This window comes from Paramisgurnus dabryanus, chromosome 6 (assembly GCF_030506205.2).
Source record: "Paramisgurnus dabryanus chromosome 6, PD_genome_1.1, whole genome shotgun sequence".
In the NCBI taxonomy this organism is placed as follows: domain Eukaryota; kingdom Metazoa; phylum Chordata; class Actinopteri; order Cypriniformes; family Cobitidae; genus Paramisgurnus; species Paramisgurnus dabryanus.
Window position 1 is genome coordinate 461,552 of NC_133342.1, and position 12,595 is coordinate 474,146.

At 42.4% G+C, this 12,595-nt stretch overlaps 1 protein-coding gene across 1 annotated transcript in view; it reads left to right on the top strand.

The window, feature by feature from the left end:
- The window catches only part of LOC135747714 (guanylate-binding protein 4-like), a 54,960-nt gene extending 45,643 nt beyond the window's left edge, over positions 1-9,317 (top strand). The window contains exons 6-7 of the mRNA XM_065265986.2: positions 5,519-5,667; positions 9,124-9,317. Of these exons, the coding sequence (XP_065122058.2) occupies positions 5,519-5,667; positions 9,124-9,291 (317 nt within the window). The 3' untranslated portion in view covers positions 9,292-9,317. The remainder of the gene's footprint in view (positions 1-5,518; positions 5,668-9,123) is intronic.
- Positions 9,318-12,595: the final 3,278 nt, after the last annotated feature.

The following is a 12,595-nucleotide window of genomic DNA, read 5'->3' on the forward strand; positions in this document are numbered from 1 at the left end:
AAACGTCGGGTAGTGGTCCTGTAGTCCGAGTGAATACTACAAAAACTTGCTTTACGGCAGACCTACAATCCAATCAGAGCCAGCTATGCCTCAGTATTTATGACAGTGGGTAATGGACAATTACGCTTCTTACCTGTAGGGGGAGCAAAGAGCCAAAACTCTTTGGTGTTGCTTTAAAGGCCAGGAGCAGAGCCTTAAATTTGATGCGGGCTGCTATAGGAAGCCAGTGTAACTTGACAAAGAGAGGTGTGACGTGCGCCCTCTTTGGCTCATTGAAGACCACTCTTGCCGCTGCGTTCTGAATCATCTGTAGGGGTTTGGTCGTGCAGGCTGGAAGTCCTGCCAGTAGCGCATTGCAGTAGTCCAGCGGCTGGTCCAGCCTGGACAGGACAAGAGCTTGGACCAGGACCTGCGTAGCATGCTCATCTAGGAAAGGTCTAATTTTCCTAATATTGTAGAGGATGAATCTACAAGAGCGAGCGGTGCTGGCAACCTGCTCCGTGAAGCTAAGCCGATCATCAATGACCACTCCCAGGTTTTTGGCCGTCTTGGAAGGCGTGATGGTCGAGGAACCTAGCTGAATGGAAAAGTTGTGCTGGATCTTTGGTTCAGATGATATGACAAGCAGTTCTGTCTTCGCAAGGTTAAGCTGGAGATGGTGATCCTTCATCTAGAGTGAGATGTCCCTCAGGCATGCCGAGATGCGAGCAGAAACCGTAGGATCATCAGGGTGGAACGACAAGTGGAGTTGAGTGTCGTCTGCATAGCAGTGGTAGGAAAAGCCATGTTTCCGAATGACAGAGCCCAGGGATGTCATGTATATCGAAAAGAGCAGCGGTCCAAGCACAGAGCCTCGAGGGACCCCGGTATCAAGACGTTGGGGTTCGGAGACGTCACCTCTCCAGGATACCCGAAATGACCTATCTGAGAGGTACGACTTGAACCATAGAAGCGCTGTGTCAGTGACACCCATAGACATGAGAGTCGACAGGAGGATGCGGTGATTGACCGTGTCAAAAGCTGCAGATAGATCCAGTAAGATCAGCACAGATGATTTGGAGGCTGCCCTTGCCTGCCTTAGGGCCTCAATGACTGAGAGCAGTGCAGTCTCAGTGGAGTGACCACTTTTGAATCCAGACTGATTGCTATCCAGGAGGTTATGTTGTGTGAAGAAAGTGGAGAGCTGGTTGAACACAATGCGTTCAAGAGTCTTGGAAATGAAGGGAAGAAGAGAAACGGGTCTGTAGTTCTCTAGCATAGCAGGATTGAGAGTGGGTTTCTTCAGCAGCGGGGTTATCCGGGCCTCTTTAAATGCTACAGGGAAGGTGCCAGTGGAAAGGGATGAATTGATAATGTGAGTGAGAGCAGGGATAACAGACGGAGAGATGGCCTGGAGGAGATGGTAGGGTATGGGATCTAGCGGGCAGGTAGTCGGATGATTAGAAGCCAAGACCTTGGAAACATCTGCTTCGGATAGGAGAGAGAAGGAGGGAAGGGAGCATGTCTCAGGGATTTGAGAATGCGCAAGAAGCGGCGGCTCAGAGAACTGACTGCTAATAGTTTTCGTTTTCTTCACAAAGAAGAAAGCAAAATCATCAGCCGTTAGGTCGGATGAAGGTGGAGGGGCAGGGGGACAAAGAAGGGTAGAGAAGGTCTTGAAGAGAGTGTGAGAGTCAGGTGAGTTGTTAATCTTTGAATGGTAGTATAGGGTCTTTGCAGAGGAGACATCCTTGGAGAAGGAGGCAAGAAGAGACTGATAGAGGCAGAGATCAGAAGGATAATTCGATCTGCGCCACTTCCTCTCTGTAGCCCTGAGTGTGGAGCGATGCTCAAGGAGAACCTCAGTTAGCCAAGGAGCAGGAGGTGTGACCCGGGCCGGTCCAGATGTCAGAGGGCATAATGTTTCTAAGCAGGATGTAAGAGTGGAACAAAGTGTGTCAGTGGCATTGTCAGTATCTAACAGAGAGAGTTGGCTGGGAGCGGGCAGCGTGGAAGCAATCGCAGAGGATAAGCGGGAGGGAGAGAGCGTGCGCAGGTTGCGCCTGAACGTGACCAATGGGGGATCGTATGTAGCGACAGGGGGAGTCAGGTCGAGGTCGAGAGTAATTAGGAAGTGATCAGATGTGTGAAGTGGGGTGACCTGGGTGTGGTAGGTAGAACAACAGCATGTGTAGATAAGATCTAAAAGATTACCAGACCTGTGTGTTGGTGAAGTAGGGACTCGCTTGAGGTCAAACGACGCAGTCAGGATGTTGAAGTCAGCTGCCTGTGGTTTCTCCAGGTGGATATTGAAGTCACCAAGTACTACTAAAGGAGTACCATCCTCAGGGAATGAAGACAGAAGTACGTCTAACTCCTCCAAGAAGTGTCCAAGTTGACCTGGGGGGCGATAGATAACTAAAAAATGCATTTTAGTAGGGTGGATGATAGTAACAATATGCGATTCGAAAGAGTTGCTGTCACATGAGGGGGTTTGCTGTTGGAATTTCCAGTCCTTTGGGATGAGCAGACCAGTTCCTCCACCCCTTCCTGTTGTGCGAGGACTGTGTGAGAAAGTGTAGTTGTTGGAGAGGGCAGCCGGAGTGGCAGTGTCCTCTGGTTTAATCCATGTCTCAGTAAGTGCTAAAACAGAAAGGCCAGAATGTGAGGCAATGGCAGTTATGAAATCTGCTTTGTTGACAGCAGATTGGCAGTTCCATAAGCCAATGGGAAGAGAGAGTGAGGCAACAGTGGAAGGTGGGAGAGTGCGGAGGTTATTAATATTTCTCCCGCGGCGACGTGATACAACAGATTTACGAGTTGTAATGACAGTAGAGATTTGAAAGCACATAGTAAGTTTATAAGAATAGGAAATTTACAAGAGAGGAAAAAGAGTGCTATATAGATAAATAGTAAAAAGTTTGTACAAAAAGTGCAATACTCAAGTGCCCTGTCGGTGTCCCTGCTCGGTGGAGTCGCGCAGGTAGAGTCGATGGTCTTTACACTCTTCGGTCTTCACACGACGAGGGCTGCACGCGACCGCTGCCGCGGTGGACTGACTGCTTTAATAAGTGCTTCAAATCTGGGCTGAAACTCAGCAGGCCACGCCCGAAAACAATCAACAACAAGTTAATGGCCGAAACTACTACTGTATTTACTGTAATACACTAACGCACGTGAGGACACGCGAGAACAAACGCGGATTGCAGCACGTGAGACAAAGGTAAACAAGAGAGCGTTTCTTAGCAACGACACTGCGCTAAAACTTCACAAGTCTAAAATCAAATACATTTACACGTTTCTGGGGACTCCTGTTGATAACTGCTTCACCTGAAGACTGAACTGTTTACTGCTGTTTAAATACTCTCCTGGCGTTGGCCACGCCCGAAAACAATCAACAACAAGTTAATGGCCGAAACTACTACTGTATTTACTGTAATACACTAACGCACGCGAGGACACGCGAGAACAAACGCGGATTGCAGCATGTGAGACAAAGGTAAACAAGAGAGCGTTTCTTAGCAACGACACTGCGCTAAAACTTCACAAGTCTAAAATCAAATACACTTACACGTTTCTGGGGACTCCTGTTGATAACTGCTTCACCTGAAGACTGAACTGTTTACTGCTGTTTAAATACTCTTCTGGCGTTGGCCACGCCCGAAAACAATCAACAACAAGTTAATGGCCGAAACTACTACTGTATTTACTGTAATACACTAACGCACGCGAGGACACACGAGAACAAACGCGGATTGCAGCACGTGAGACAAAGGTAAACAAGAGAGCGTTTCTTAGCAACGACACTGCGCTAAAACTTCACAAGTCTAAAATCAAATACACTTACACGTTTCTGGGGACTCCTGTTGATAACTGCTTCATCTTAAGTTATTTACGCCTGCCAGGTGTGTGTGAACGTTGCTTTGTTCCGCTATTTTGTATGGAAGTCAATGGGAAGTCTAGTTTGTTTCCCCCAAAAGGGGGTGTGAACCTTTTCAGAGACATTCTATGACATTGCACCTGTTGTGCGTATTGCAGGTGAGGGAGGGTCATGATTTTTTGTCAACCGATTTCAAAACTCCTCTGGCAGCCCCTCAAATAAATAAGGAACAGTCCCCTTGGTGTTTAAACTTTTAGCAATATATGCCTTCTAACAAATAAAATTTACTGGGCTAATCAAGTAATCACATTTTCTGAATGAATTGCATTTTTTGATGTTTCTTGAGCAAACTTAATAACCTTGGTCTTAAAGGAGACATATCATGCTAAATCCACTTTCTTGGCTCTTAAATGCATTTTGTTGTATATTTGTAGTGTTTATAAGTACATAAAAGTTGAAATTAGTCTCTTCAGGTGCTTTGTTGATATCTTTATATTCTGTTTTGGTCATATTTTCCAACCGGTTCTGATTTTTCTATTATCTATTACGTTTTTTGAACAATTACGTCACAGTATTTCCAGCAACTGCTAAATAAGGACATCGACTTCCAGCCCAACACTACGAGCAATCCGCCATTTTATATTTCTCGCTGCGATATTGTAGTCCAAGCTCAAGGATGCAGAAGTTACGAGAGCGTAAGAAATGTACTCACATCTGTGGGTAAAGTCATTTTTGTGTGCCCGAGGCACTAACTACTTCACCAATCTCCGCCAGTATAAAGAAGGATTTGCCGATAGACTTCGTCTGATTGAGGGGTCAGTTACTTCTTTCTTTGGAGACGACGAGCAGAGCACTTCGGTAAGCAGTTTATAACTTAAAGTAAAAAAGTAAAGTACACGGTGGTCATGGTTTAGCAGTGCTGTTTCTCACTCCGAAGGCTGCAGGCTGCGGAGATCGCTTTTGGGCATCAAGCCTGGTTTAAGTTAACTGAGCATCACATTTGCAAGTCATGAGCATATTACAACAACTTACGATTAACTAAGAATAATAGTAAACTTTATAATTGTTAATATTCTGAAATAAGACCGTCTTGATAACGTATGCAGCCTGGATATGCGACCTCCGGAGGCTGCAGCCTCACACCATTGCGATACCTCCATATGAAGACGTTGTTCTGCAGGTTCGTCGTCTTCAATTTCCTCTCAGTCCGTTTCCGACTCTGGCGCGAACATATAAGGCTGGATGGACAAGTCTTCCGTTGTTGACATTTTGTGAATAACGAGTAAATAAAAAGTTTCTGTGCAGCTAGATAATCGTGTCTCTGATATAAAACTACAAAAATGGCCGAACGGGGTGGAGTTTAACCGAGTGTCACCTCTGCAACCTGGAGAGGGGGCAGGGTATGACGTGCATTTAAAAAGACAGTACCAAAACGAGTTGCTCTCAGATGCACATCAGAAAAGGGGTAGAAAGGGGGCCTGTGGGGCTATAATAATGAGGAATTCAGACCCAAGCATTGCAGTTTCGCTTTACATAGACCACAAATAGATGATTTATATGTAAAAAGGACAGATTTAAAAGCATGATATGTCTGCTTTAATGGCTGAAAATACAATGGGGCATATGCCATCTATTTTTAACCGTTTTGTGTGATTTTAGTGTTTGGTGATCTGGCTCAGATTTATGTAGACACAATCAGCAGTGGTCAGGTGCCCTGTCTGGAAGATGCAGTGGTTGCTCTTGCAAATCTAGAGAACCAGGCAGCTGTTGAAGAAGCTTTACAAGTTTATAAGAGTGGCATGGAAGAGGTAAGACACACATTCTGATTATATACACCTGTTCACCCTTTAACTCACTATGCTGCCCTGTTTTTTTCTAATGTAGTAATATTGTACAATAATTGAATTTAACTCAGCAATTGTCACCTACTGTACCAACTATGACTTTTTCTGGTCTGTGGAAAATAATTTTGCAAGTGCAAATGAGGTAATTAATATAGCACTTTCAGCTTTTTTGCTTCGAAGCCAGCAACAATCTGCTCTCAAGAAGCAATATTTTCTGGAACCTGTGTGTGTGTGTGTGTGTGTGTGTGTGTGTGTGTGTGCGTGCGTGCGTGCGTGCGTGCGTGTGTGTGTGTGTCGAAGTTGGTAGGACAGTCAGCACCTCAGCAGAGACTCACATTTAGTTCCACCTCTTTAATTTCTCTTCTGAATTTTATTTGAGTGTGCCGTTGCCTCTCCCCTGCGTGCTTCATCAACTCACGCACTACATCAAAGAGTGATTTTCTAAAAGAGCAGCACGAGCTTGAACTTGTGCCTTTGTAAAGGCAGCCGTTTTCTCTTGTCACAGATCAGGTGGCGTCCTTTTAATGATGACATTCCGGACGTGTGGGTTAGGGTCGGACTTGAGTGGCGTCAACCATCTCCTCCCGAGCCATTCCCGGTGCCTCCCCCAAATTTGTGAGCATTCGGATCACTATGGTGAGAAATGCCGACGCGCACGTTCTCCACGTGCCGAGATCGCTGTCCTATTGGCGAAGGACGCGATCAAGCCGGTGCCTCCAGCCGAGATGAGGTCTGGGTTTTACGGCCCTTACTTCATTGTACCCAATAAAAGTGGCGGGCTGCGACCGATCCTGGACTTGCGTTCACTGAACCGAACACTTCACAGGTTGCCTTTTAAAATGCTGATGCACAAAAGCATATTTCAATGCATTCGTCCAAACGATTGGTTCGCAGCCATCGACCTGAAGGATGGGTACTTTCATGTCTTGATAATTCCTGATACTTTTTGGAGTCAGAAGAATCTGAGGTATTTTCATGCCATTCACATCCCAGGGTCACTCAACACAGCGGCAGACGCGCTTTCACGAGCAGCACGCCCCAGTGAATGGCGACTCCACCCCCAGACGGTTCAGCTGATTTGAAAACAGAGCACATGTAAATCTGTTTGCCTCCCCAGAAACATCCTATTGTCGCCTGTTTCATTCACTGAAAGAGGAAATTCTCTGTGTGGATGCATTGGCGCACAGCTGGCCGCGGGGTCTGCGCAAATACGCCTTCCCTCCAGTGAGCCTCATTGCGCAGACATTGTGTTAAGTCAGGGAGGACGAGGAGCGCATTGTCTTAGTCGCGCCATATTGGGCAACCAGGAATTGGTTTCCAGAACTCGCGCTCCTCACGACCAGTGTTGGGAACGTTACTTTAAAAAAGTAATTAGTTATAGTTACTAATTACTTCTCACAAATAGAAACTGAGTTAGTAACTGCGTTACATTATTATAAAAGTAATTAATTACCAGGAAAAGTAATTACTGCGTTACTTAAAAAAATTTTTATATTTCAAATAACTTGAATGCCCCTTACAAAATTAAATATGTTAAATGACTAAAATGGTTACTAAAGAGAAATCACTAATTTTGTGGCAGCATGTGACGATGTGATGTGCTTTATTAGATCAGAATTACTTGCCACAGACGTGGAGAGACTTTTTCTTCAGGGGCATAAGTTGCACATTTTCACAAAAATTCTTGCCTTTCACCTCAACAATGGAAAAGTAGTGCTTATACTTGTTAAAAGCACACGTGTTTGCGACCGCTACCTTTGAGCTTGTTGTACTTGCCATCGCCCTGTCGCCGGTGTTTTCGGAGTGATTGATGCGCGATGACTGGGCTGCATGTCAGTGCTTTGAGATGGGGCACAGTCAGCAGCAGCACCGCTGCTCGTTGAGAAGAGAAAACGACGCGTATTTTCATGTCAGTCTACAAAAGTCTCCAGCCACGCCAGAAAAGATAGCTAGATTTGTCCTATAAAGTCGCTAAAGTGATAGAAAGTTGCTAAATCTAGCGACAAAGCGACCAAGTTGCTCAGACTTTTTAACACTGCTGCTCGCTCCTCGGACTTGGACTGCGCGTGTGGGCGGGCCTTTTTGTGAACTCTGCCTCTGGTTGGCTACCGATGGAAATTAAGCCAATCATCATCCGTTATGTTTCTCACAACACACACAAGAGAAAAACAGTGTTTGGCTGAGAGAGTGAGCATACGCGGTTGAAAATCACTACAGTAAGATCAATTTTAGTAACGCGCAGCATTTTAATGTCAGTAACGATAACGGCGTTATAACGGGGGAAACAGTAATTTATGTGATTACTCGTTACTGAAAAAAATAATGCAGTTACTAACGCCAATTACTTATAACGCCGTTATTCCCATCACTGCTCACAACAGCCTCTCCATGGAAGATTCCCCTGAGGAAGGACCTTCTTTCTCAAGAAGGGGCACATTATGGCACTTGCATCCTGATCTAGGGAGGTTCTAAGTGATTTACCACAAGCGGTATCTAACACTATCTCTGCAGTGCGAGCGCAGTCTACTAGACAGGCTTATATGTTTAAATAGAATCTGTTCATTGACTGGTGTGCTTCTCAACGAAAAGACCCCTGAGAATGCCCTATCAGAGTCATGCTTTTGGATCTCCATTATCGCTTGGAGAAGAGGTGTCACCATCTACTATTAAAGTAGATATTGCGGCGATATCCGTGCATCACACACCGATAAATGGTAGATCAGTGGGTCAGCACGACTTGGTCATTAAATTTTTAATCCTATGTGTGGATTTTCCGTGGAGCTATCTACCACGTTTTCCCTTGCAGAGCCCGCTCTGCTCTCTCTCTAGTATTCATACAGTTTTGATAGTTATGTCATAGACCTACGGGCTATTTAGTGCTACCCATTAGTACAAACTCCTTGGGTTAGCTCCGCAGCGTCTCCGCCCAGGCAGGATTCGCTTCCCAGTTTGCCTAGTTCACTACCATGGGATTAGGAACAAGTAGTGACTGGCCTTTCTGCTGTAAACCCAGATTCCGCCTCTCGTAGATAGAAGACCGAAGGTTTCACACAAACACTAGAAGGGTCAGCTTCAGTGGCACTTTGGTAGGGATTCCCAATTCGTCAGTCACAACGTGATGTCTCCGTTCCCTTCCTACGGAATGATGGTTACATACGTAACTGAGACGTTCTCATGGAACTACAGAAAGAGCTTTTAGGTTGAAAGAGAACATATAGACATAACAAATCTGGTGACATGCTAAATTAAAGGCAGCATAAAAGAACATAATGACATATCTGCTATGCTCCACTTATTAGCTTAAGATGAAAACTATTGACATTCAGTAGCTCGGGTAAAAAGTGTCAAAATGTAATTGAAAAATACAGGTCAGCCAAAGACAAGTACGCAAGCAGCATGTAAAGTCTTATTGTTTTCTAGGTGAAAAAGAAGTTTCCAGTAAATGTGACTGATGTTACCCAAGAGCATCAGAGCGTCAGCAGTCTGGCCACATCTGAGTTCATTAAACGTTCCTTTAAAGATGACAATCAAGAGTACCTTAAAAAGTTGGAGGTGAGTTCTGGATATAAACTCACAAAATATGGATAGGATAACAATGCAGCTATTTTAGAAAATGTCAAAAGTATGCAAAGGTTTTTTCTATGTGCACTACAGTACATTCAGTAATGTTTATACACACATCTGCATATTTTCTTATACTGTACTGTATAAATTATTGAAAGCTCACATTACATTTACACATTTAGCAGATGCTTACAAGATAAACTTTTAAGAGATTTTATGTTCTCTGATAATCAATCTCATGGCATTTGCACTGCCAACGCAATGCTCTACCAATTTAGATACAGGAACAGTTTAAGCTGCAGCACTGTAAATTAGGCAAACTGTTGTTAAAATAATAAATATGATCAGGTTCATTAGTTTATGCTTTGTTAGTCCCACAAGGTTCACCCTTGATGTAGTCAGATGTTTTAAAAGTAATTTGTGGGTGAAGTCAGGTGTGCAAGCACTCAACTGTGAATATGTTACGAGTGTGTTGTGTATAAAGTTCACCCCACATGTTTACCTTTGCCACTTCTGGGGCCCTATTTTGGCGATCTAAGCGAATTGTCTGAAGCACACAACGGCCGTGTCCGATTCAACTTTTGCTAATTTAACGACGGGAAAAATTGTTTTCTTATTCTCAAAATGAGTAATGGGTGTGTTTTGAGCGCAACGTGCAATAAACCAATGAGAGTCTCAGCTCTCATCCCCTTAAAACCTAGTTGCGCTTGCGCCACAGTGTTAATTTTAGCAGCAAATTCTGATTTAGTCTTAGTCTTAGTCTTTTGAATAACACACCATTTAGTTTTAGTCTTATTTTAGTCATCTGACATCTTTTACTCTTAGTCTAGTTTTAGTCGACGAAATATCATAAGAGTTTTAGTCTTAGTCTAGTCTTAAGTTTTTTTGTCTGTTATGAAATGGTATTAAGGTTTGAATATGCAATACAGAGACAGATTTAATGGTTGTTATAGAAAACATGTATTTTATTTTATTCTTAATGTCAAAAAAACTGACCGTGGCTTTTTCACAAAAGATAATATCACATAAAATACGCATAAGGCCGGCTCTACCTAAAAATATACATGGTCCCTGAAAAAGATATGGATTGTCCCTAAATGACATGCACACACAGAGACACATGCACGCAGACACAGGGACAGAGACACACACACGCACTTAAGCACGCACTTTGTCCAGTCATGTAAAACCACAACATCTACTATAATAGTAACGTTACACATTTCATTCAATTTGAGGACACTGAATATTTATACTCAGTATTAATTCAGACAATCCAATACAATCAATACAGTTCAGAGGTGTATTCCTTTCGTTTCTATGTTATACCAAGTTTAGCGAAAACATGTGTGGTTTAGCGTTATCTGATAAAATAACCTTAGCGTGTATGCTTACCTTCGCATGTATTTCTGGATGAGTCGTCTTTACAGGCTGTCGTCTTGTCATATTTGAAGTGTGACCAGATTAGAAGTTAGCTCTGACATTTTTGTTGTTAATGAGACATGTCTTCGGACCGGGTGCACCGCAAAACGTTAGCATGTTGCTGTTGCTAACTAGCGAAGTCAACTGAAATCAGCCAAAGCTGGGTAACTAAGACTGTACAACTAAATATAATGTAAACATATAATGTAAACAACCTGTTGTGAAAACGAACTTTGCCACGGCTTTTTAAAATGCCTCTGCTGCCTGCTGCTGCATAGATCAACCTACCCTCAAAGATTCGCTCTGATTGGATTTCTTCCCAACTGTCCCACAAAATGAGTAGCTCTGATTGGATCTCTTCTCCATTCGTCCCTCCCTAACATTTTCGTCTTATTTTTATTCGTTGACTAAAGTGTCAGTTATATTTCGTTACAGTCTTCGTCATCATATATGATTTTATTTAGTTTTTATTTAGTTTTCGTTCATGAAAAAGGTTAGTTGACGAATATTTTTCGTCATCGTCTTCGTCAACGAAATTAACACTGTTGCACCATGCCGATTTCCTATTTAGATGGCGGTATTGGTAAACTGAAAAACTAAGCGGAGGAAGAAGACCACCAGTGTAAGATTGATATAAAAAAATATGTTGTTTTCATTTGTATTTACATTTTTGGTAACGCTTTAGATTACAGCCCGGAAAGTACTGCGTAAGTACTGCGAATTTACAGTGTATGTTTCTGTAATTATAGTATACTTATGAAGAACGTATGTGTAATTATAAGGGAACAATTTATAATATTTGGGGAACAACCAGGAAAAATACAAATAATATATGCAGTAAGTATTTTATAACTAAGGGCTAACTATTTGGTTACACTTTATTTTGATAGTCCACTTTAGACATTCTACTAACTATAAATAACTTTGCAACTACATGTCAACTAACTTTCAATAATTTGCAACTATACGTCAACTAACTGTCATTAGAGTATTAGTAGACTGTAAGGGTTGGGGTTAGGGAAGAGGTTTGGGTTAGTGGAATAAGTTGACATGCACATGCAAAGATACTTAAAGTCAGTTGAATGTCTGCTGAGATATCATCACAATAAAGTGTTAGTAGATATTAAGCAGACAGTTTACTAATTATCTAAAGATTGGTAGTTGATAAGTAGTTGATAAGTAGTTGCAAAGTTACTTATAATCAGTAAATTGTCTAAAGTGGACTATCGAAATAAAGTGTTACCAACTATTTTAATATTACATGGTATGTATGACTATACAGTATACAATATACAGTAAGTATAAGTGATTATACAATAAGTAATACATATCTTCGGACTAACAATTTAAATATTAGGCCTATGTGATATGGCGTAGGCTACATGCAAAACAGTCTTATGTTTGAGAGTAATTTAGCGAGAACACACACATTTACTGACTTGGCTTGATCACACTCCTCTCCACATATAGCTGGTGCGTGGTGATCGCACTGGCGTCATACCAGGGCTGCTTTCACATGGATTCTGCAAACTGTGGGTCTTTATTCAATCATAGTCATACACCACATATATTTTTGGAATAATATAGGTAGGCTATTAAAATATATTTAGGCATAGGCTAAGGATTTTTTTTGTTTACCACGGGGGGGAGGGGGGTACATATTTTATCATTTCATGATGATGGAGATTTCTAAACAACAAAACTTGAAATTCAGTCAATGTGTTTATGCTATTTATTAGTACAATACAATTTATTTAGAATTTTCAATAAAGGTTACTTACATTAAGAAAGAAAAAGAGTACATGAATTTGTTGGGTCATTAAGCAAAATTAAAAATAGGCAAGGCAACTATGGTGAAAACAAAGCAAGCAAAACTAGAACTATTTTCGGTAACACTTTAGTATGG